Source organism: Anomalospiza imberbis, chromosome 14, assembly GCF_031753505.1.
Source record: "Anomalospiza imberbis isolate Cuckoo-Finch-1a 21T00152 chromosome 14, ASM3175350v1, whole genome shotgun sequence".
Classification (NCBI taxonomy): domain Eukaryota; kingdom Metazoa; phylum Chordata; class Aves; order Passeriformes; family Viduidae; genus Anomalospiza; species Anomalospiza imberbis.
The window spans coordinates 15,415,630-15,440,932 of record NC_089694.1 but is presented as its reverse complement, the minus strand read 5'-3'; the positions used below and the strand labels follow the sequence as shown (position 1 = coordinate 15,440,932).

At 60.5% G+C, this 25,303-nt stretch overlaps 1 protein-coding gene across 5 annotated transcripts in view; it reads right to left on the bottom strand.

Annotated features, from left to right (window-relative positions):
- The window catches only part of NHSL2 (NHS like 2), a 28,791-nt gene extending 10,874 nt beyond the window's left edge, over window positions 1-17,917 (bottom strand). Inside the window, exon 1 of one of the 5 annotated variants that reach the window (XM_068205060.1) lies at window positions 17,647-17,917. In XM_068205060.1, the coding sequence (XP_068061161.1) occupies window positions 17,647-17,902 (256 nt within the window). In that variant the 5' untranslated portion in view covers window positions 17,903-17,917. Of the gene's footprint in view, window positions 1-1,059; window positions 1,521-3,762; window positions 4,049-10,057; window positions 10,257-17,646 lie in introns of those variants that run through there. The other 4 variants (XM_068205063.1, XM_068205059.1, XM_068205062.1 and 1 more) reach the window with 4 other exon arrangements.
- Between the last annotated feature and the right edge of the window lie 7,386 nt (window positions 17,918-25,303).

The following is a 25,303-nucleotide window of genomic DNA, read 5'->3' as shown; positions in this document are numbered from 1 at the left end:
TAGGCATCGTGGGTTCCAGCTCTCCAGCAGGGGAGAAGGGGTGGGGGAAAGAACCGATGAGCCGAGCACTCTCCTGGCACCCAGATGCCCCAAACTTGCACTGCAAGGACAGCACTGTGCCAGAGTGAGCAGCACCCTGAGGCTTTGGCTCCCTGGGAGGAGCAACTCCGAGGGTGTTTCAGCAGCAGTGGCTCTGAGGGTGTTTTGGGAGTAGCACGCCAAGCCCAGCACCGCACGGCAGCTCAGCGACAGGGTGTAAGGAGCCGGCAGTCCCGATTCAGTGCCACTGCCACAGTGCTCCCGAGGGACAGGCAGTATTCGGGAGCAGCCTGATGCAGGCTCAGTACAAGGCCGGGTTGTAAGCGTCCAAGGAAGCCCAGCTGCCACCCCATCTGTGGGCATGGGATGCCTCAGCCAAGCACGAGTATCTGGCAAGAGGACACAGCGGCTGGCCAGGATAGTGGAGCTGAGCTGAGCCAATGCCCTTGGCAGTGACCCTCCTACCACGCTTATCAGCGGCAGGCTCAGAGCCCAAAATACCTCTGAGGGGCTCCCACCCCATGCTGAATGCCTGCAGGAGATGAAGGCATCCTGGGACAGCAGAGCCAGAGGGACAGCTCCATCCCACCAACCTCAGCAGTCTAGACCTGAGCCTGGCCAGCCTTGCTGCTGAGGGAAACTGAGGCATGGCTGGTAGGGGGTTCACCATGCTCCCTGCTGGCACCAGGCCCCCTCCCGGCCCTAGGGCATGCAGAGAGGAGCAGGCAGCATCCCCTACCCTGCCTGCTGATGGACATCTGCCTGGAATGTTCCCGGAGTCAGCACCATCAGCTGCAGCAGATGCTGCAGCCTCGGAGTCCTGCTGAGCGTGAGCCAGTGTCCAGGCTCGGGGTGTTGCGGCCATGGCGGGTTCACAAGGACTGAGGCTGAATTCAAGGGAAGTGCACTTGAAGGGGAGCTGAGCTCTGCTCTCTCCTGCAGGAACGACATCCCTGCAGGACCCTCAGCCCCTCAGTATCTCCTGAGTCACCCCTGCTCCACAGCAGCATCCCTACTCACCCACAGCCCAGGCATCCCGAATCCACAGGGAGATATTTGACAGAGCCATCAGAGCTGTTTCAATCCAGGCTGAAGCTCCCGCGAAACGATTCCTCTCGCTTGAATTCACTGCCAAACTTCTCCCTCTCAGGCTCGCTCCCCCACGTGCAGGAGATGCCGGGGGCGCGTCTGGAGCCGCTCGGACCCTCTCTACCAGCGTGGAGCACTGTCAGGAATGATGTAACAGCAGCAGCAGGCGATGCGCCATCAGCAGAGCAGCCATGGCAACGGGTACAGGCACAGCGGCAGCTGCCGCCGCCGGTCCGGAGCACCGAGCACGCCGGAGGGCGAGGGCAGTGAACCGGGGAGCCGAGACCGCTGCTGACAGCACCCCGAGCCCGCCGGCCGGAGCCGTGTGCCGCAGCGCCGGGACCGTGTGCCACCAGCTTCAAGCGAGTGCCGCGGCCTGTCCTCGATCCTGGACTGCTCCTCGCCGGCGCGTGCGGCTTGGGGACATTCCCGTGCTACGAGCCAGGCGCATGCTGCTCCGCGGCGAGCGGGGAGGAAGTGAAAAGAGCACACAGAGGGAGCTGGCAGCGGCCGCAGAAACACCTCCTGTCCCAAGCTCACCCCCTGCCGAACCGGACCTGCCGGACCAGCTCCCTGCGGGATGTGGAGCCGCGTCTGCGTGCACGGCAGCCCCAGGGCCGGATGCCCACCCGCGTCTGAATGAAATCCTGAAGCGACACCCTGCTGACACCCCCAGGCCCAGTGCCACAAGGCAGCGGTGCTCACTGAGCAGACCTGCCCTGTGTGCCACTTGCACACGCTGTGCCTGGGATGAACCCTCACTGGGAAAGCCAAGAGACTGTGCCCTCTCCAAATCTGACCCTCTCCAGGACACCTCCCACTGTCACACGTCTGGTGGCTCAGCTTCAATCCCCCAGCGAGACAGGGCCACCTGCACAGGTGTATGACCTGCTGGTGGTTGAGGCCAGAGGGGCAGGAAGCCTTTCAGAGGTGCAGAATTCAGACCCCAGACCCCAGCTTGGCCATGCCAGCACCCTGGTCCAGCACATCCCCGTGCTCCCATGCAGGTGCCCAGCAGGACCACAGGCACTCAGAAACAACACTGTCTCGACACACCGGATCTGCCGGAGATTTTCGGCTCTTCCAAGCTCCCTGTCTAACAAGGAATCAGCTGCTTTTTGTACTGATGGGAGGCAAGGGCACTGCAGAAGTTGCTGGCGGCAGGGCGGATTTGGCAGCTCTGGGGGTCCCTCAGCTCATGGGGAGAAGGCTGGATTATGTGAGGTGTCAATGAAAACCACTAGCAGCAAACAAGTCAAGAATGTCCCTGTCCATCGGCAGGACTCAGAGCTGCAGTGTGCAAGGACATTCAGTCCCAGCAGTGCGATGGACCCTGGTCAGGGAGTTTTGGCAGGAGGAGAGGCGTGTGTGCTGCAGGATTTGGCCGGTGAGCCTGGCCCTGGAGGAACCCACTGTGCCCTTCGCCCGTGCTGTGGGGATGGGAACTGCCCACAGCTGAGCTGGCAGCAGGGCTTGGCCCGGGACCATGCCAGCCAAGGTGGACTCAGGCTGCTCCCTGACAAGGGGCTGAGATCCACTGCTCCCGGGGCCAGAGCAGTAGCACTGGGGCATGCACTGCAGCCCCAGAGTCTGGCTGGACCCAGATTCCTGCACCAAGCCCTCCACCATGGGCAGTAGGACCAGCACTCAGAGCCCTCTCACAGCCCTGTTGTGGCTCCCTGGGAGCCTGGCAGCCTCCTCATACTGCAACCCTCACTCTCCCATGCTTCCCAGCAAAACTCCAGCCACAAACCTTTCCTGAGAGCCTCAGGAAGCCTGGCATGGCAACCTGTCAGCCCCAGCTGGTCCCAGCAGCCCAACATCGCTGCATCATGGCCGAAGGAGCCACCGGGCACAGGGTGGCCGTAGCTGGCTGCCCACCAGCCTTCCCACGGTGATGTCCCCAGCCTGGCTGGGACTGTTCGGTGGCACATGGAAGCCCAGGCAGTGCTCACCACTCTGCCCAGTGTGGGCTGCCTGTGCCAGAGGCTGCTTCCAGAGGCTGCTTCCAGGAAAGCATGGCTTCCCCTGTGCCCAGCTGGTTTTACACTCTGCAGGGCTGGGACAATGTGAGGAAGTCGCCTGAGAGGGGAATGTGGCCAGAGGCCCTGGGACAAAGGGGCCTGAGACCTGAAATCAGCTACAGCAGGACTGAGAGCAGTGACAACAGCGAGGGTCCTGGGTCTCTGCGATGTTTATGTCAACCCACAGTCCACGTTCCCATGGTCCTCCCTCCTGCTGTCAGCAGCACGTGGAAGCTGCCAGGAGGGCACAATACCACCGGGACAGCAGGACCTGTCCCCGCAAGACTGATGAGTGGTCAGTGAGACACGTGGGCTGGGAGTCTCTGTCTTTCTCTTGCTTTGTCAGAGCAAGGACGCCCCACTAGGCTGGGGTATGGCGGAAGGATTTAAAAGGGACAGGGACACTCCACAGCTCAGGTCAGTCTGGGGAAGGCGGCACAAGACTGGTACTGCTGGACAGCACTGACCCTGGGGGCTATTGCGTGGCCTCCAGAGGGTCTGTGCCCAAGAGCTGCCCCCAGCCCGGGGTCCTGCCCTGCAGAGTGAGCAGTGCCTGCAGACCCCACCTCCCCCACTGCTCGCCTCAGCCCTGCCCTACTGCCTGCCTTACCTGCCCGGTGCCAGGGTGCCAGGAGCCACTCCACCTTGGCCATGGCTGTGAGTGTGGGGGGAGGCCGCTTGCTCCAGCCACCCAGGAGCTCCTGCCTCAAACCAGGCCGAGAGCACTGAGCTTCCCCGTCCTCGCTGCCTCCAGCTCCAGCGGGGAGAGGAAGCGACCAGGAACTGACTGTTTGAGTCAGCGCCACAGCCCATTGTCCTGGCCCCGGCCCCTCTTCCTTCCCCGGGGAAGGATGGTGGAGGGACCGTGACTCTGCACAGCCCATCCCACATCCACCCGCCCTCAGCCCCAGGAAAGCACATCCCTCTATGTACATCGCTGCTGCAGCACCTGGAGAGGGATGCTATAGCCAGGACAGCCTGGACTCCCTGAGCTGGACAGGGTCATGGAACCAAAATATCCCCCAGCTGTGGCTGGAGCACCATCTGAGAGTGGTGGGTGACCTGGGGGGACACAGCACGTGGTGCCTTGTCCTCTCAGCAGAGCATGGCCATTCCTACATGGAGCAACCACAAGACTCCTTGTGGAGAAAACAGCACCTGGAGCCTGTGGCTGCCCCCGGCCCGGCTGAACTGCTGCCCACCAGCTCCCCCAGTCCTTACAGCTAACAAAACCAGGGGCCCTTCTGAACCCCCTGGCTCTGACCTGGGAGCTGCCAGAGTGCCTGGAGCTTCATCTCACTTCAGCTCATTCCAATGCCTGGAGCAAAGGCTCCTGGGGGACCACTTTCCCAGTGCCCCAGGGCTTTGTAAAGCTGAGCTGGCTTCTCCCAGAGGATGGAGGCTCCTGGGAGCCAGGGCTGCAGGAGAGCCAAGAATGCTTCCCCAAGCACAGGCGTCTTTCAGGAACATCCCACACCACCAGCGACCCACACCCACCACAGGGCTGCTCCTTTTGGAGCCTCAGCTCCCTCCCCTTGGCAGATAAGCTCCAGCCTGGACCTGCTGCCACCTCTCTGCATGGAAGCCGGTGTGCAACTGCTCAGGAATGCCCCAGGCACTGAGATCTCAGCAGCCCTGTGAGTGTCCAAGTATTTGTTCAAGCTTTACACCCAAGACAACTTTTGAGCCATGCTGTGCCAAATCCCACCCTTCCCTGACCCCAGCAGCCACATGCAGATCTCTCCAGGGAGACTAGGCACTTGAGGGAGATCTGCTGGAGATCTCCAGGCTGGTGGGGAACTGTGACCTGAGGAGAGAGATGAACCAGCTCTGGCCAGGGCCTGGCCCCACAATCCCCCTTGGGTCCTTCTCCGTCCTTCTCTAAGAATTCCTTTGACAATCCAGAATGTGATTAGTTCTCCCTCTGAGTGGCACCAGGTGGGAGAGGCAGGCAGGGAGCAGAGCAGCAATGGTCTGGGCACTGCTCATCTTCCATGCCTGCAAATGGGAACCAAGGGCACTGTGCTGGGTAGCAGCTGGCACAGCATCCCTCATCCCCCGTGACCTGCAGGCCTGTGGTCCAGGCACTGCCTCCTGGTAGGGAATAGGCCAGCATCCCCTGATCCCTCTGAGCCCCACAGTCCAACCACTGCCCGCTTCCCATGGCCCCAAGAGGGGAGCCAAGGATGATGTGATGGATACTGACCAGCCCCACATCTCACCACCTCCAACCCGCAGCTCAGCCTCTCTCCTGGTCGCCTCCTGTGCAACCCCGAGTTCTTGTGCCCCATTTCGGTGCTTTGCACCCACTGCTACAACAGCGGTTGCAAAATTAGACGGCGGTTGTGCTGCCACCCTCTCTGCCCACTGATTATTAAGCTGTGACAGTCATTTGGGCTGTGACAAGCAGTCCCCATTCTTCTACAGTTTCTAAGCAATCTTCCCGAGGTCTCTCCCAGGGCTCAGTTCCCTGCTGCTGCCCACATTGCTGTGTCCCGCTCTCAAGCCAGCAGGCAGGGAAAGGGCAGCAGGAGCTAGAGCCAGCAGAGCCCAGCATGCTGCACTCCAGGACTCCAGGACTCCGATGGGCCTGGTGCCAGGAGTTGTGGCAGACCCCAGCTCCCGGCTCTTCTGGCATTCCCAGGAGCTGGGCTGGAAGAAGAGTTGGAGCACTGGGGAGGGTTGCTGAACTGCCTGGACCAGCTACATGGGGACAAAGGAGTGACCAGACAGGTCCTGCTTGTCTGACCCTGCTTCCTCAGAGGGCACCTGCCCTCACTGCCCGCTCCCAGCTCCAAGTGGGTCCTCTGCTCCCTCTGCTCCCCCTCAAAAAGCTCCCTGCAGAGCTGCAGGGCTGTCCGCCTCCCCGAGATTGTTTGTGGTACAGGAGCCCCCAGACACCCACCAGCACGGCGATGTGTGGGAGAAGGGAGCTGGGCTGCGGGGGCTGCACAGGCGCTGGGCTCCCTGCCTGGGGGGGCCCAGCTCCGGGGACAGCAACTACAGGGCTCCCCACACCTTGGGGCTGCGTGCCTGTCCCCAGGGCTGGCTCCCCACTGCCTGGGCTGCAGCCCCGTGCCCAGGACTGGCTTCCCACAGCTTGGGACTGGATTCCCATGCCAAGGGCTGGATCCCCGCTGCCCAGGCTGGCTCCCCACACCTTGGTGCTGGATCCCCGTGCCCAGGACTGGTTCCCCACTGCATGGGGCCGGCTCCCTGTAACCCGGGGCTGGATCCCAGCAGCTCGGACAGCCAGCACCTGTCCCACACGCTGGGGGACCGCGGTGGCCCCCGCCGCCAGCCCCATCCCGTGCCGTCCCCGTCAGGAGGCCAAGCCTCGGCCGGGGTGACCTCTGCCCGCGTCCTCCAAGCGACCCACCGGGACGGGGGAGCGAGGAGTGCCGAGCCGCAGCCCGAGCAAGCCCGAGCCGCCCCCCGCCCGCCGCCGCAGCCGGGGATCGCGGGGGCGGCGGCGCTCCCGGGGGCGGCGGGGGCGCGGGCTCGGTCCCGCCCCGCCCGCGCCGGTACCTGTTGCCGAGCGCATCCTGCCCCGCCGCTGGCTGCGCGGCCCCTTCCGCTGCGCGTTGCCCATCCTCCGCCGCCGCCCGGCCCGGGCTCCGCGCGCCGCCGCCCCCGGGCCGCCCCCCGGCCGCCCCCCGCCGGGCCCGCCGCGCCGCGCGGGGAGGAGCCGCGGGGCCGGGCCGGGCCGGGCCGGGCCGCATCGCTCCGCTCCGCGCCGCGCCGCTCCGAGCCCAGGCGAGCCGAGCCGAGCCGCGCCAGGCGGCACCGGCACCGGCCCCCGCCCCGCCGCCCCCTCGGAGCCGAACGGGCGCCCAATGGCGGCGGCTGCGGGGGCCGGGCGGGGGCGGCGCGGGACTCGGGAATACCGGGGTGATGGGGATGGGCTGGGGGGATTGGGGCTGGGGAGCACTGGGGTGACGGGGGTGGCGGTACCGGGGCTGGGCACCGCCCGAGGAGATAGGGGGTGTCAGGGTGATTGTGGGGCACTGCCGGGGCCGGGCACTCTCAGACCACTAGTGTGAGGATGCCCCCAGGGCGATAGGATTGGGTTGGGGGCCCTCGGGCTGGGTAGTCCCTGGGGAGTTGCTTGGTTTAGGGATGAGTGGGAGGGGGTCCTGGGGCTGGACAGCCCCCGGGCGTGGTGGGGATGAGGTGATGCCAGGGCTGGGCACCCCTGAGGCAATGGGGGCTGCATGTGAGGTCCTGGGGCTGGGCACACCAGGGGTCTTGGGGCTGGGTGGGGACCCCAGTGCTGGCCCTGTGGGGTGGGTGGCTGAGCAGGGGATGGATGGAGGCAAGGGATCGGGGACCTCTGACAGGAGGCAGAGGTCAGCTCCAAGAGCAGCTGGAGCCATGCACAGAGGGAAATAGGAGGTGTGGGAAGAGCTTTGGGGCTGGGTTCTGTCAGGAAAACTATGTGAGAGCTGCAGGACATTGCAAGAGCCAGGCCTGGGGGTGATGTCATCTCAGATAGGAGAAACAGGGTCGTCTCTGTCTGCCAGTGCCTCTAAGGTCCCCATTCCTGGTATTGAGTGTCCCGGGCAGTGCTATGACTGCACAAAGTTCAGCTGCATGCAGGGACCCCCAGGAGTCTTGGATCAGCTACTGCCCTTGGGATTCTTCCCCTGGCCCAAACCTCACCATATCCCTCTCATGAGGAAAAAAGCCCTTCCAGAGTGGGGAAACCTGTTTAGCATGCCAAGACCTCCCACGTGCGGAGTGCTTCACCCCTGGGAGCCAAGAGGCATTGGGACGGCTCAGCCCAGTCGCTGTGTCCCAGGACCTAGCATCCCTGACACATCGGATCTCGGCATCCATATAGCAACAGAAAGGACCAGAAAGCGCTGGGAGGTTGTTATGGAAACAGCCACAAATTGGATCAGTACTTGGTGCAAGGAGCACTTTGTGTGACTGATGTGGGAGCAGGTGGGTGTGACAGCCGCAGCGGTGCGGGGGCCCCGCGGTGGCACCCCGCTGCCCATGCTGTGCCCCTGTTCTGGGGCTGGGCTGTGGCAGTGCCTCAGCTCACAGGGACCCTGGCATGGGGCTGTAGGTACCTCACCCAGCCTCTGCACTCCCCAGGGAGGTGAAGGACTGGAGTGAGCTGGGGGTGTTCGCAGAAATTCCAACAAGAAAATACTTTCTGCCAAGCCCCAGCCGAGCCCAGCACACGGTGTCAGGCAGGGGGGCAGCGGCCCCTGCACAAACAGCCCCACTGTGGGTCATTGGGCTGTGATCCGACAGCGTGGCCATTGTTCTGCTCCCTGCCCTGGGGACCCACGCCAGGTGCCCATCACTCCGAGTCACTTGTCACCTTGTGCGGGGCAGTCCCAGACCCCGCATCTTCCTCGAGCCCCATGGGCACACACGGCCTGCACTGTCCTGGCTCCTGGGGGCCCAGGCAGATCCAGGTGGCTCATCCAGGACACCGGGCTCACCGTGCCGGGGCCAAGGGCAGGAGGCTGCAGGTGGCTGAGTGGGGAAGTGCCGGTGCCACGGCTCAGTCCGGCCTGAGCGCGGGAGCGGCTCCGCTCCGCGTTCCCGGAGCAGACCCTCTACTGGCAGAGAACCCAGCTATGAAGAAGCCATAAACATTTGCTAAGTGGCCGAGCTGGTTATTTTCGGGCCAAGAGGCCATATTAAAGCTCACCATCAGCGAGGCAGATGAGCTCATAGGAGAACAACGGCTTGGGGCCGGGCCAGAGCCGAGGAGCAGGGCCAGGGCTCCCAGCCCCGCGCCGGCACCATGGTGAGTCGCTCCCAGGGCTGTACTGGACCCTGAGAGGTGCCACGTCCCAGCAGAGCCACCGGCAGGGTCCCCGCCAAGCTGGAGGGCAGAGCTGGGACACCGAGTCCCACAACACCTTATGTTGCTGAAGGTGACCCCCAAGCTGCCCCCCGAGGCCCGGCAGGGGATCTGCGTGCAGGGCTGGAGCTGCCGTGACACCTTCGTGCCACCTCGAGTCCCCTCCAGGCTTGCATTCCTGGGATTCCTTCAGTGCACCAAACACATTTCGTTGCTCTGTGTCCTGGTAACTGCACTGGGGCCTGACTGTCCTGCCCAGGACCGGCACTGCCAGGGCTGCCCTCCCCGCTCCCGGTGTGCCAGGGCTGCAGGATGTGGTCACCTGGCTCTGCTACACCCCTGGCAGGGTGAGAGCTCGGCATGAAGCGGTGAGTGGAGTCAGGCAGAGGAGGCAGGGTTGTCCCAGCCCTGATTACCCCACAACCTGCACCCACACCCCCAGAGCTTCCTCTGAATGCCCCTCAAAACAGCTGTGCCAGAGAGCAGCGCAGAGCCAGGCTGCCACCACGTGCCGTGGCACCATCACTAGCACCTGTCATTTATGAGCCTCTTACGGGAGACGTGGGGTGCGAGGGGTGGCATTGGCACGGCCCCCGCACTGCCACTGGATCCCCCTGCCCCTCTGCAGGGGCACGCCGTCCACCTTCCTCCCGCTGGGGTCTCTGGGGAGGCTTCTGTCCCAGCCCGAGTGCGTGAGGAGGAAGAGGGGGGACACATCCATTCCTTGGGCTGGGCACGGGCACTGCCAAGGAGCAGAGGGCACCGCACCCCTCCCGGGGCTCTGCCTGTGACCGCCATCGATGCGTCCTGCCTGCGAGCCCTCCCGTGATGGGCACGGGGTGCCCAGCCCCAGCTGGCCCCGTCCCACCACCCCCATGCCTTGGTGCGCGCAGGCAGCAGCGAGGAGCCGAGCAGGCGGCTGTGCCACCCTGGGGCTGCTGCCGCCTGCACCCACCTGCCGTGACAGCCACCACGTCGTGCACCCACGCCTCCCTGCCCTTGTCCTGCGGTGCTGCCAAACCCTCCCGGGGCGGGGCAGGGAGTCCCACAGGCAGGAAAGAACAAAACTCTTACTTACCCAACTCTGCCTCCTCCTCTTCCTCTCCCCAGCGGGCCCCAGGCCGGGGGTACGGCAGCTGCCCCACACCTCAGTGGGTGCCCCGAGCCCCCATGGCCGGGCTGGACTGGCGGCTGCCCTGGCCGGGAGCGGGAGACGGCCACAGCGCCAGCTCTGGCAGTCGCTTGCTCGCACTAAATCGAACCAGGTTTCTGGAGAAAGGCTGGATGGAAACGCTTCTCCCACCCCAGCCCAGGCCCTTCTTAAAGACATAGCTACACAACCCTGCTGCGGGTGCTGGAGCCGTGGAGATTGAGTGGGGATGGAGCATCCTGCCAGCCGGCGTCTTTCCGGTGAGTCTGAGAGCCACAGCAAGGGATGAGATTGGTGGAGAGGAGATGGCATCCACCACCTCTGCTGTCAGCTGTGCCAGCCTGCGTGGGTGCTGTGGGCAGTGCCAGCTGACCCTCCTGTAATCAACAGGGGTCAGGCAGCCAGGTGAAGGTTTCCTGCCGCTGGCAGCACCCCATGGCTGTCAGGGAGGTGGCTGTCCATCCCCCCCATCCTTGGCTGGGGTCCCAGTGCAGCAGGAAGGGAGCTGGTCCCACACAGGCAGCGCCTTGCAGGTGGCCTTGGCAGCCCACGCTCTGCCTGACAGCCAGGACCACCCGGGAGGCTGCTGCTGCAGCTGTGGGGAGGGGAACGCCCGGGGGATGGCCACCCCATGCTGGGTATGCAATGGGGGATCTGCTGTCCCTGCTTGCAGGACACAGCTACGTGAGAGGCCCTGGGGACGGCTATGACTGGATGGTGATTGACCTCTCCCTGTCCAGTGGAGAGATGTGGGCATTGGGCAGCCATGGCCCACAGACCATGGGCCATGGTCTGTGGATGGGAAAGCACTGCAGCAAAAACCTGACCCAGGGGGAGATGATCTCGGGGCTGACCCCACAGTGCCCCCATTTCCACAGAGCACAGACCAAGCACAAGACAACTCGGGAGTGCCCTTCCAGAAGCACTGACAACACAGATCCTGGCACCCTCAGCATGCCAGGAGCCCCCATCTCTGCAACAGACACACGTGTGCACACTCAGACATGTACAGAATCACAGACACACGTGTGCACACTCAGACATGTACAGAATCACAGACACATGTGTGCACTCTCAGACATGTACAGAATCACAGACACACGTGTGCACTCTCAGACATGTACAGAATCACAGACACATGTGTGCATACTCAGACATGTACAGAATCACAGACACACGTGTGCACACTCAGACATGTACAGAATCACAGACACACGTGTGCACACTCAGACATGTACAGAATCACAGACACGTGTGCACACTCAGACATGTACAGAATCACAGACATGTGTGCACACTCAGACATGTACAGAATCACAGACACATGTGCCAGGGGGGTTTGCTCTGCACTGGGGATGTGTGGTGCCCTGCTGTCCCCTTCCTCCTGCCTGGCTATGGGGACCCTGAGTCAGGATCCAAGCTCATAGTGGGGCCATGCTGCTCCATATGGATGCAGCCAACCCCTCAGGGTGCCAGGAAGGGAGGAAATGGCCTCTGACAGCCACTTTCTGGGTAACAGGTGGAATTACCTTTTGCCCTGTCTGCTTCGATCTGCTGCCATTAATTAACTCCAAGAGTAATGATCCTCCCCTGATCTCTCCCCACCACATTCAGTTTCCCCATGCCATGCAGCTCCATGTTGGCTCCTGGAGCCGTCCCCAGCTGCCAGACACTGTGCTGTGCCGGGCTGGCATCTGTGTGGGGTCAGGCTCCAGCAGACAGACGGGACAGTCACCCCCCGTGTTGATGGGTACTCCCGCAGAGCCACACGCCTGCTGCTGCCCAAGGTGCCAGCCTGATTCCCTGCCAGGCATCGCGGTGCCAAGGTGGGCAGCCAGCGGGAGAGCAGGAGGAGGGTGGCAGAACCCGCTGGCACGGCTAAGGAGAAGATTCTCCTTGCCAGCATCCTTGGCCTGTTGGGCGCTGCGCCAGCTCCTGCTCAATCCAGACTTTGTGCTGGCAGCCCAGGGCTCCTGTGCACGCGCGGGGACTGGCGTGTGGCCGGCCCCGTGCCAGCACCTGCAGGGCAATGGACATGGCCAGCGGGCAGGGCGCTGGGCACCCGGGGAGTGCAGACCAGGCTGGGAGCTGGATACGCATCCCCAAGGGACTGCTGGGTTCCTAAGCAGCCAGGTGGGTCCCTGGTGGGTTCCTGTGTCCTTCCTCAAGGGTCATCTGCTCTCCAAAGCACAGCCCCGCAGCCACTGGTGCCTCGCTGCATGGATAACTTGCACGGGTGCCATGGGGAGCCATCCTGCACTCCCACCTCTGCCTCCTTGGAGCACCACGGAGCTCCCTACAGCTGGAGAACCGGCTGCCAAGGCACGCTGCAGCGCTTGCTTCCACACGGAGGTGAACGCATCCCACATGCTGACTTAGGATGACGCAGACTCCAAGGAGACACATAGTTGAAGCCAACCCATGTTCCTGGCCCGTAAGTGCTGCCATATTCCCAGCCAAAGAGAGGCTGTAAGTGCTTCCTAAGAAGAACCAGGAACACTGGTGCTCGTGGAGTTCCTTCTAAGCTTGCTCTGCAGAGATGGGTCCAGGCAGGAGGAACCAGAAACACCAGGGGTGTCTGAGGCTGTGAGGGAGCAGCAGTGATTGTACTCCCTCGTGCTTTCATGCAGTTCTTACTGGGTGATGGGGGTCCTAAGGACCTGCTCTCCCCAGGGGACCTACTGCCCCTGAGGGCCACAGCCCAGCTCCTAAGCAAGGGCCACCAGCTCAGCTCTCACATGAATCCTTCCAAAATGCCACCCAAGGGTGAAAACACTTTTTTTGGAATGAGCGTTTAGATCCATCCAAGCAGGAATCTCAGCCCTGAAAAAAACCCCAGCAGGGTGGGAGAGAGGTTGCAGCAATGAGCTGGAGGTGCTATCCTCAGCATCAGCTCTAAGGATGTCCCACGTGCCTCCCCCAGCATGGCCAGGCTGTGCAGGAACCCCACACCCACAGGCAGGGGAGCCTGGGGAAACTGTGGAGGTTGGAAAAGCCCAGACAGGGCTGTCCATTCCTTGCAGGAACATCAGCAGGGTATCCTCCCCTCACACTGCCTGCAGCACACATTTTCAGGGAGTGGCCATCAGCCCACAGCCGAAGACGGCTTTCATCCAGAGCAGGCCGATGGGAGCTGTGCCTTATCCATCCATCCACCTCTCGCTGAGCCTGCAGACGGTTCCTGTTAAGAGGAGGGTGTGGCTCCTCTCCTCCTCCTCCGGCAGCCAAGCCAACTATCCAGCCTTGGTCAGCGTCCCACTTCCCAGCCACACCAGCAGCCTGGGGAGATGTGCTCGCCTCTCTGACACTGCAGACACCACTGGCTCGGGGAAATGCAGGCAGAGAAAATGTCTTGGAGGTCTGGAAGGGTTTTGGGAGCTGCTCTGCCCTGCAGAGGAGGCTGCAGTGGGTTGTGGCTGGGATGAGCAGTGCTGGGCTCCTGAGGGGGGGGCCCCCACAAGCATCTTCAGCACTACTGTGAGGCTTTGGCAGTTCTGTGGGTTGAGCAACCCTCACCCCACACTGGCCACAGCCTGATGGCTAAGAAGGCTCCAAGAGCCATTTCACAGGGGTGGTTGTGGCCACAGCAGGCCAGGGCTGCTTGGGAAGAGAGCATCAGGGTGAACTGAGACCACATCTCACTCCAAACCGACACCTCTTGTACCCCTGAATTTGGGACATGTCCTTCCCATGGTCCTGCAGTGAGAGCCCTGCACCATTCCTGGCACTTTGTTCTAACTTGAAGGGCACTGACCCCATGGACAGGTGCTGACAAGGGCAGCTGTGGGGTCAAAGGAGTGGGGCTCAGGTAGGTTCACGTGGGTGAGCTTTGGGACTGCAGTTACAGCTGCAGCCCCTGTCCCCTGTCCCAGGGACTGAAGGACAGACAGCTACTTCAGCCTCACAGGAAACTCCAGCATGTCAGAATGTTTTTTTTTTTTTCCTTTCTTTCTTTCATTCCTTAAAAAAAAAAAAAATCCAGTCTCAGAATATGGGGGAAAACATCTGTGCTAGCTCAGTTAGGGAAGAGCTGAGCAGAGGGCGTGGGGGGCAGCAGCCCTGGCTGGCCGACAGCTCTGTCTATCTCCATGGCTGGTTTCAGAGAAGGCTGGGAGGTCAGAGGATGGGAACACTGCACATTTCAGCAGGAGCAGTAAACAGCTGCTCCTGCCAGCAAAGCCTGGGGTTCCTTCCAGAGAACTGTCCTGCAGCTCTTCAGGGACTGCACCTTGAATAGCTCTCGGCGCTGGCCCCATCCTTTGCTTTGCTGAGATTTATTTCTGGAGCTGCAGGGTCCTGAAGAGGAGATTGAGCCATACTGGCATGTGTCACCCTCCAGGACATGGCTGTACCAGTGGGAGTGGGCCTGGTCCCTGATCTGCTCTGGCTGCAGTGGGACCCTGCACCCAGCTGTGACATCCTTGGCTGGCTGCACCAAGGGATGAGGGATGCTCCCAGCTCCTGGTGACAGGCTGAGCCCTCCCCGCTCCCTGCATGGCGGTGAATAAGAGCAGAGGAATCCAACAGCCCTTGGCTGCCGTCTCCTGCTGGAAACAGCCACACTGCCTTGTTGGACAAGTGTTTCCCCAGCCCTTTGCTGTGTGATTTCTTCATCTGGAAGCAGCACTGCTCCACTAGCATCTCCCCTTCCTGAGGAGGATGAGGCAGCTCCCTCAGCTCACAGCCTCTGGAAACACCAATGGACATGTCCTTCTGCACAGTGGTGACCTGAACTCCCCAGCTCTGGGGTGAGGAGGCCCATGGCTTTTGAATCTTTCTGAACCTCTCTGGTAGGAACCAAAACCAGGCAAAGGCTTGTGACCCAGCTGAGGATGCCCAAATCTGGGAGCTGGCCCAAGGACAATGCTTGGGCAGGGCAAACCACCACAGGCACATGGGAGCTGAAGTCAGGTCATCTGTGAGGGCTGGACAGCCACCCCAATGCCCTGCCTGCACTGCAGCTGGGCTTTGGTCATGCCTGGAGCATTTCTACTTCCTGAGAACTGTCTGGTCCCCATCTAGTGGCCTCAAAGGAGCTAAAGGATGGAACTACTACAGCCCAGGATGATGTTGAGTCTGCAGCAAGGACATGCTGTAGCTGGTGCTGGGCTGGTGCTGTCTCCAGCCCTGCCTGGGAGGCACCTGCTGGATCTCCAGCCTGATCCTTCCCTGTCCTTACAAGCTGGCCAGACAGGCTGTGACATGTCACTTGGACCCACACTGGCTAAATAGAGGCTGCGCCAGGGCACAACTGGTCCTGGGTGAACTCCCCTAGAGCATCTTCCATGGGCTTCCATTCAATTTTAAGAGGGGAATTGTGATTTTTGCCATTGGATCCTCTTCAAGAAATGAAACCAGAGTAGAAAATAAGCCCCAAACCCAGTGCGGGGCACTGTTAAGTGTTTGCTTCTCACTCCTGGGTCCCTGCTGTGCTGCAGCTCAGTGGGAAGTGTCCTCTTAAGCCCTGGGCAGCCATCATTCTCCCACAGTGCTGGGGCCTCACAAGGAGCTCCCATCCCCCCAAGACATGATCTGATCCCCCACCATGGGCTGATGCTGGAGCACTTAGCAAAGCAAACTGCCGCTGAAGTACCAGTCAGGATTTTGTTCTTTACCCAAGTAAGTTCAGTCACACTGGAAGCTCTGGCATCCCGCTGGCTGGTGGTGGATGGAGGTGGAACAGGTGAGGGGGGGGGTGAATGGGCTGTGTTCCCTTAGGATGCTGGGAGAACCGAACCTCCTAAGCCTCTGTGCCACTGAGCAGCAATGAAGGTGAGCTTGGCTCTGTTCACAGTGCCCCAACCCTTCCCACAAGATAAATCACAGCATTTTTATCACTATACACCTCTGACCCCAGCTCTGAGCCAGCCCAGCACATCTACTCACGTGCATATTCAGGGCTCTGATGAGGAGCTGCAGCACAGGAGGACAATTTGCTGCTGCCTTACACACACACCTGCAGCTACCTGTGGTGTTGCTTTCCAGGTGCATGGAATTAGCTGAACACACAAGGTGGGCTCCACCTGCCCACAGCAGCAACTGCAGGCATCTCTCGACAATCCCCCCACAGCATCCCTCTGCTGACCCCTGTCCTCTACACCATCTCCTCCATGGTGTCCTCCATGGTCCCCCCACACCAACGCCCTGCCACCACGGTGGCACACAAACAGTACTCCTGTGGCCACCTGGAGCAGTCCCAGCCTGCTGGCCAGACACAGGCAGTGAGGGACCATCTGGCTACGGGCACGATCAGCTCCTCCTCCAGCAGACCTTGGTCCAGCTCGTACGGTGATGCTGCCAGGTTTGGCACATGCTGGTGTAGCGCACGGGTCAGCCTGGGTGACTGTGAAAGCTCGCTGTCCCCTCCTGGTCCATGCACAGGGCAGTGGGAGCCGCTTCCCAGTCTAATGACGGGTCCACAGCGCTGTCGCTGTCGAGAGCAGTGCAGCTCCCACACCAGGGCTGGGTGCTCCGCTCGCTCCCGGCATCCGGGACTGCGAGGATCTGGTAGTCATTTCCCATGGCTCCAGGCAGATGGAGCAGCAAGGGAGCTCTTGCGAGGGGATTTGCCGACAGCAGAGGCACACGCTCTGCCAAGGGCCTGGGAAATGCGTGGAGCTTGAGGGGAACGTGCTGGAGCAGCACTGCCCTCCCCGCCCCGCAAAGCCTTTAAAATAAACTTCTGTAAACAACTCCAAAATGAGCTTATTTTAAGATCCTCCGAAACGGCGCTGCCTGTTCCTGACCCAGCACAGCAGCCCGTGCCAGATCGAAATGCTTGGAATGGGAAGTGGAAGCAGTCCAAGGCAACCCAAACCCTGTGACTGCCAGGAGAGGGGATGAGCTGACACAATGCCTGGATGACAACCCAGCATTTTCCCCAGATGCACAACACCCCGAGTGAAAACTGCCCCACGCTGGGCAGGACAGCCCCCTTGGTCCTTTGCCCCAGGATGAGGTGAAGCACCTGAGGCAGGGACAGTGTGGGGGTGGCAAAGGACCGGCCCTGACAGCCCAGTGTCCCTGCTTTCTCAAAAGAGCCCCCAGTAATTGCAGACACAGCGTGAGGTGTGCTTGGCTGGCAGCCTGGAAAATGCCCACTGTGAGCAGGGAAATAAAGTCTGGGCAGAGGGAAAGGGTGCAGGGTTGTCCTGGCCTCACCCCAGGACAGGGTTGCCCTGGCCACCAGCATCCCAATGACAGCTCACCCCAGTGCCCGGCACGGTTCCCTGGCCACTGGCACCACGGGCCTTGGCGAGGCATTGCCACCCCTACCCCGCTCCCCCAGCTCTCCCTGCTGATGGAGCAGGGATGATGGGCCCCGAAAGCAAGGAGCTGCCGTGGGTCACCCGCCCGGGGAGGGGACACGGCGTGACGGCGTCGGAGGAGCAGCAGCGTGGCCCTCCGGCACTGGGGCAGAATCCCACTGGAGCGGAACCCCTCGGAGCGGGAAGCGGCCCCAGCAGAGGGGGATGGGGCCCGCAGGACGCCCCGTCCCTCGCTGGGTGTCCCCTTACCTGTGGCGGCGGCGCGGAGCGGGCGGCCCCGCAGCAGCGACTGCAGGCGGGCGGCGCGGCGGTGCAGGCGGGCGGCGCGACGGGCCAGAGCCCGCAGGTGGCCCTCGATGTCCCCCAGGAGAGAGACCGAGTGGCCGCAGAGCTCGGCCAGCTGCCGCAGCAGGGCGAGGGCCGCCAGGCTGCAGGTGTCCCGCAGATCGGTCAGCGGCCCCGCCGGCCGGACCCGCACTGCCACGCTCCGTCGGTAGAACGGCATGGGGCGGATCGGCTCGGGGCGGATCGGCTCTGTTTCCCCCGGTCCCGTTACCCCCAGGCCCGGTTCCGTTCAGCCAAGGCAAGGCACCGTTCCCCCCGTCGAGCCCCGCGGCTGCGAGGGGCTGTGGTCCGGCCGCAGCGCCGGGGCTCGGAGCCGGTCTGTGGGAGGAGGAGGAGGAGGAGGAAGAGGAGGGAGGGGCGGCCCCGCTCGGGGATGCTCGGGCCGGCGGCGGGGCACGGCGGCAGGAGCTGCGGGGACGCTGCGGGCTGGCTGCCGGCCGGAGCCCCGGAGCTGGCGCGGCTCGGGCTGGGGCGCGGGCACCCCTGCCAGGGCCGCCTGTTCCCTCCCGGTGCCTTGCCCGAGGGCACGGGCACCCTTCGGTGTCGGCAGTTCCCCGCTGCGGGCTCCTCCAGCGCTGTCTCCAGCTGCAGCCGTCCCTCCCGTGAGGCGACCGAGGGCTTGCGGAGCCTCCCCGTGTCCTGCCCCGGACTCCTCAGGCTCCCCGAGGCAGGCAGCGCCCAGCAGGACAGACCGTTAATTCCGCATTTTCCCCGAATTTCCCATGGGTCTTCCTGCTCCAACAGCTGCTCTCTCCCCGTCTTCCCTGCTCCAGTTCCCGCTAAAGCAGTATTTGGGTGGCGCCGGGGCAGCACCAGGGTGCAGTGCGGATGTCCTGGCTGCCCAGCTTCGGGGAGATCCAGGCTCCTGGCAGCAGTGAGGGCAGCAGCAAAAGCTGAGAGAAGAGTGGCTGTGGTGGATGTAACCTCCAATCCAGATGGCCCAGCACCCCATCCCCAGCAGCTCCAGTTGCCTGGGACAGAGCAGGACTAGAATTCCTGCTGAGAATTTCCTGTGATACCATTTCTCCCTGTGTGGTGAACCTTGCTGGACTCCTGAACTATTTCTGCTCTGCTTGGGTTTGTCTAAATGTTTGTGCATCCAAACCCAGCTCCATGGGGCTGCTACCACTGAGAACTACCCTTTCCCTTTCCCTTTCCCTTTCCCTTTCCCTTTCCCTTTCCCTTTCCCTTTCCTTTTCCCTTTCCCTTTCCCTTTCCCCTTTTGCCTTTTCCCCTTTCAGCTTTGTGAGGTGCCCTGAGCTCCTTTCTGTGCAGAGAGCTGAACGGTGTCTCCTGCAGGAGTCCTGGAGCTCTCCCGTGCTGTCATTCCTTGGGCTGATGGACTGTAGTGGTTGTCACCTGCCTGGATGGGATCAAGGCAGAAGGAGCTGAGGAGTGCTGGTGCCTTGGCTCTGTTCCCAGCACAGATGGGGAAACTGAGGTACAGTGTCACACCCTGCTAGGATGCGGCGAGGCTGAAGTCAGCCTGATTCTCTTGGCTTGGACAGCCTCAATCATGAATCATCATCTGGGCAAGGAGAGCATCTGGAGCCCATCAGGGCTCTGCTCACTCCCCATTCCCAGCCCAGCCGCCCTTCCCAGCACTGACCTCTCCTCCTGCCAGCCGAGAAGGAACACATGGACAGTGGGCCTGTCTCTGTGGTTTTTTCAACACAGATCTGTGTGTCTTGAAATTCAAGCACGAGGCCTAAACTGTCCTCCCCAGCAACCTCAACACCCACTTGGGCAATGTCCTGCTGGTCAGGGCAAGGGCAAGCAACCCTGGTGAAATGGGAATTTATTGAATTTTTTGTCTGGTTTTCAGGTGATTTTCTCTTGTTCTGACTCATGATGCAGGTTTGTTGTGACAGCAGTGCCCAGGTCTCGAGGCCGGCTTAGCAAGGAGGATTTTAAGCCAGGTAAGTGCCAAAGGCTTTTGCTTTTGCTTTCTGTGTGCCTTTGCCTCGTTCCCAAAGCTTTTTCTGTAGCTGGAGAGGTGTGAACACCTTGCCATTGAGTGCGAGCCAAGATCCAGACTCCGGGAGCCAAGGGATTCATAAAACCATCGTGTAGTGCAACAACCTCAATAAATGACAAAAATTTGGTCACTTAGCAACTTAAACTGGCTTTTATTTTTTTTTTTCCTAAATGGATTGTGTTTTCTTGAAGTCTTCTGTCAAATATTTAGCATGAGAAAATTACAAGGGCCCTTTCCATGTGAAGTAAACTGCACCATGAAGTCACCACATTATTCTGATGATCAGGAGTGGGGCTGGCCAGGGTGGGAGGGCTGGAAATGAGGAGCCACAGCCCCGTGATGGCTCTGGAGCTGTGGACAGGCCCAGGGAGAGATCCTGGGAGAAGCAGTGCCAGAACATTGTTTTGGCTGTCGGCGGGACCGGCTCCCTCGGCGCGGGCAGAGCCAGCTCCAGGGGCTCTCCGGGATGCGGTTGCTGTGCCGGATGTGCGAAACCCTGGCGCGGGGAGCCACGGGCTCGGCATCCCGTGGGAAAGAGCTCCGCTGGCCAGTGGCCGGCAGGAGCGAGGCCAGTTCTGCAAACACTGATTACAACCAGATGTCACAGGGATTGCCTTCCCTGCTCTGGCTCCACTCCGCCCCGCGGAGAGCATCCCCTCCGAGGAAGGGGAGGCGTGCCCAGAGGGGACACCTCGGGGTGGGCTTTGTGGGGCTTTGGGTGAGTCTCACTAAGTGGAGAGGGTCAGGGGATGGTGGTGCCCAGACCCTGGAGGAAGTCAACAGGCGGTCCCGACCTTCTCCCTAGTTTGTCCTGAGGACTCCCACTGCCTCTGCCTCGTGTCTACTCACTAAACATCTGGTGATTGAGGATCATCGGCTCTCCGCACGACTGCCTGTCCCATGTTGCATCTCTGGATGCTGATAAATCCAGAGCAGTGTCACTGGTTGGGCCAACCCCAAGATATTCGGTGTCCAACAGCCAAATTCTCTGCTTTTGCAGAACTGCTTCTTACTGCTCGTAGACCTCTGGCGCCAGGGCAGCACTCAGCTGGAGCCCACGGCCGTGCAGGTGAGCCAAGCGTGGCTCCTCGTGGGCAGCTTCTGATGGGAGCTGCTCCATCTGCCTCACCACCCCTCACCAGGGGCTCACTCCTGCTGCACGGATGCTGGAGCCCCCCCGTGCCCAGCGCGGGGCCCTACTGGCCTCCCAGTGCCCACTGGAGGGTGCTCTCTGCCAAGATTTGCACCGTGGATGCTTCTAAGCAGCTCTTGATGAGGAAAAAATAAGGGACGGGTTGGAGCGGTTTTGGTGGAATCTGCGAGAGACAGCACTGGACCCTGCTGGGCACCACGCAGGATCCCCACCGCGGCCACATGCCCCAGGACCAGGTCCTGCCCCCGTTTGCTCCCCCCCATTCGATTTGTCCTCCCAGGCTCTGCTGTGGGGCAGAGTTCTGTGCCCGAGCCGTGGGTAAACACCTCCAGCCCACGCTGCGCCCCTCTCCGCAGCCTCAGAGCCCACTGCCTGGGAGCCTGTGTGCCTGTGCCTCCCAGGACACCCTTTGGGGTGCCTCTGGGAAGTCCCTGTCCTGCTCCAGAGCCCGACAGCTCCTGCAGCCCCCCGGCTCTCCCCGTGTCTCCTCCAGCCATGCCGTGCAATGGTGCCAAGGAGGTCCAGCGTGGACACACAGGCTGCCGGGGCCATGGGGCTGCTCAGACGTGACCCCGTGGCCCAGGACACTGAGGCAGGACAGGGAACAGCACCTGGGATCAAGATTTTCTCCTACACAATTCACTTTATTTCCCAAGCTACACACCGGTTTTTCGGAACTTCATCTGAGGAGCGTGAAATATCCCCAGCCAGGCCCATGGATCCAGCTCCCACCACCCCCCACTCCCTGTCCTCCTGCTAAAAATTAATTGGCACAGCCAGTACCCCAAGTATGTCCCACAACCCAGGCTGGTCCCTGATGCCATTTGGTACCAAAATGTGCTACAATTTCCCCTGTTTTTGACTCACACACGGTCCTAATCATTATAGCAGCTCCTTTTCCCTCCAAGTTAGTCCCTCCCACCCTGGCAGTCCCCACTGTGCACTCCAGGGGCTGGGCTTTGCGCTCCTGAAATGCAGGTGCTGAATAGCTTGTTCATTGAAGAGAATGTTCAGCTACAAACTGCTCCTCCAGCTGCCTGGCTTGGCTGTTTGGAGGTGCAATGGACTTTCTGGGTTCAATTAACTTCCCTCTGTGTCATCTGTGGACTGGGCTGCACTGCCCAGCCCTTCGTCCTTTCCAGATTGCTGTGGAAAACATTAGTATGTGCCGTGGTGAGATCCACGGTGAAAAATTGAATATAAGTCCCTCAGTTTTCTGTTCAAGTAATTTTTTCCACACAGGCACCGTTCCCCTGGCTTTTACCTGTCTGTAGTCCTGCAGGCCTCTGGCTACCCCAACCATCCACACCTCCTGCTGGGAGCAGGAGCAGGGATGTTTTGGAGACACTGACATGTTTTCCATCACAGAACCCATGTCATCCCATCTGTGCTCCATTAGCCTATTTTTAATCACAATTTAAAGCCATTTTCCAGGAACAAACACAGACTCACTGGCCTGTAACTCCTTCAACCCCGGTGATGTTTTGGTTCCAGGTACGTGAATTGCTGCCAGGTAGAGCAGAGGCTGCACTAGCAGGATGAATCATGGAATGGTTTGGGTTGGAAGGAACATTAAATCTCATTCCACCCCCTGTCATGGGCTGGGAAACCTTCCACTATCCCAGGCTGCTCCAAGTCCCATCCAAACTGACCTTGGGCACTTCCCGGGATCCAGGAGCAGCAGATCTGGGCACTCTGTGCCAGGGCCTCATCTCCCTCACAGGGATGAATTTTGAGAGCAGATCAGCAATTGACATCTCCCTTGTTGTATAATCACATTATTACACCCACTGAGTCACTGTTGCACACCAAATTGGTTTTTGTTCCCTACAAACCTCAGCTCCTGCAACCCAAGACGCTGAATCCCCCTGATGCCCCAGGTGTATGGACGGACTCCTGGCCCCATGCCCCTCCTGGGGAGGGAATGTCAGGATGAAACACTGCACTTCAGTGAGGAAGTGATGTGGATTTCACAGGTTTCACATATTTTTTGAGTTTACTCCCTCCATATTTCTTTCCACACCCGGACAGCCTGTGCTGTTCTTGCTTTGTGGTGAGCCCCCCGAGCTGCAGAACAGCACAAACACGGGTGTGAGGGGGTCCACGCTTGGTCTTTTGGGGGCATTCCCTCATACTCCCGTGTAAAGTGCCCCAGTACTGGAGACAAGCTTGTGCAGTGCTGCCCATGGCTGGTCCCTGTGGGATCCCTCTCCAGCTGCAGGGGGTAGGGGAAACAGGGGAGGGAGAGAGTGGCAGTGTGGTTCGGAGAGTCTCAGAGGGGGCACTGAATTGGGGGTGTTGTTCCCACACCACAAGATCCTCCAGGTGGGAAAACATCCCAGCAAGTGCTGTGAAAGGAAGAGCACATGAGGCAGGAGAGGGGACTCATGGATCATCCCAGAGGACCTCTGTCCATCAGCACTCACCCACTCTGCCCCAGCTGGACTCACACCAGAGCAGGGAGCAGTCACGGACACACTCACGGACTTGGGGGGGCCTAGAGCAAAGCACCTCTCTGCCAAAATGTGGCTTTGCATTTTGGGCTTCACACTGTGTCCTTTCCTAATCCAAACTTTTAATGTCTGATGTGGCTGTGAACGGCTGAACCGCAGCTGTGTGTGGTACAGCAATATATCCAAATAATAGGGGCTGCTTTATATGCAATCTCTACCTCAAAGGCATACTACATCACCTACATATTTTTCCCTGGCTTCATATAAATATTTATAGGGCCCAGGGTTGGCAGGGAGGGGTGGTGTCGGTACATGAAAATAAATAGTGTCACTTTTTGGTATGGCAGTACATATTTCTAGAACAGAAATTAGTTATTTCACATGTGCACATCCAGCACCAACGCAGGCCATGGAAGGGAGCATTTGACTCCGTGCTCGCCCCTGGCTGGCTCCTCTGTGAGGATGTCCCTGTCGTCAGCTCCATCCCGGCACTGGCACGGTGGCTGGGTGTGATGGGGACAGCCTGGGGGCCTCTCCTGTGGGTGTCACTGTGCAATCGCTCCCGAGCTGCCGAGCAGTGCTGCCTGGGAGGGGATTTGGCCCAGCAGAGGGAAGGAAAATATTCCTCAGAGCCTGACGTGCTGCCAGTGTTGCTGATGGCCAAGAGCTTTGGAGTTGGGTGCTGGTCCCCTTTGGCCTGTCCTTTTCCAGTTGCTCTCCCCCTCCTGCTAAAATCCTGCACCTCACACTGGTTCTCTCCTCCTGCCTCTGGCTCAGGCTCCTGCTCCTCCTGGGCAGCTGATGGGGCTCTGAAGGGCTGTGGTAACTCCTGAAAGCCCAGAGCTGGTGGGAAGCAGACATGGAGGAAAGGACCTGCCATGGGTGCAGGTTTATTTATGATCCCCTTTCATCCCTACTCTGATGCGTTTAGCTGTTTTGAGCCTCCCAACCTTCAAAAGCCACTTGTTCCAGTTTCTCTTCATGTAAAATTTCACTTTGGGGTTAAAAAGCTCTTTTTGGAGGAAGAACTCGATTCACCTCAAAGTTCTCACTGCTCAGGACTCTTCTTCCCACCTCAAGACACAACCACCAGACGCCAAAGTGCTGGGTGCAGGTGCAGCCTCTGCCCACGCAGTGCCCAGGCAGCCCCAGCGCCCGTCCCGCGGTGCGGGCAGCAGGGGCAGAAATGCTCCCGCCGAGCCCAGAGCTGCGCGGCAGCCCCGCTGGGAATGGAGCAGCCAAGGCTGGAGAGGGAGGAAAGCCATGGCAGGGAATGCACGGAGCTGTGATTTCTTTCGTCGGGAAATCAATGAATCAGCGGGTCTGGCACTTCTCTGGCATCTCATCCCACTCAGACATCCCGGCGGGAAGCAGCGCAGGGAGCCGGGGGCTCTGCCGTGCAACTGAAGTCTGAATCCAGTAAATACCTAAAAATAGCAGCCAGATGATCCCTGACTCCCTTAGTCATCTCCCTCCCCAGAAGTACAGATGAGACCAGCCTGGACTCCAGCTGAAGCCCTGCTCCTTCCCTGAGGGAGCTTTACTGAGGAGTCACATGTGTCTGCAGCAGCCCAGCAGTGTCATTCCATCGCTGGTGGTGAAGGTGGGGTGGGAGGATGGGTGGGATGTGGGTTGGAAACGCCTCTATTTCCTTTTACAGGCAGATCCACCCGAGACAAAAGTTGATGGTTTTGATTTCTCCTTTTATCTTGCAGCAGTTATGACATTTACATCCCAGCACCTCTGGCCATTTCAAACTCAGCATTCCTGGTGAAAACATACAGAGGCACTTGATGTTTTTAACTTGTGACAGTTTAATTCTCTGTCCCCTGTTAGCATCAGCTGGTCTCCGTTTCAGAATTAGCAATGGTAATTGATACCTGAGCATGGAATAACTGCTCCTGGGCTGCACTCCAGTCAGCCCCAGTGACAGCTCTGTCAGTCATCAGGTGATTTATGCAGGCTCAGGGCCTCACA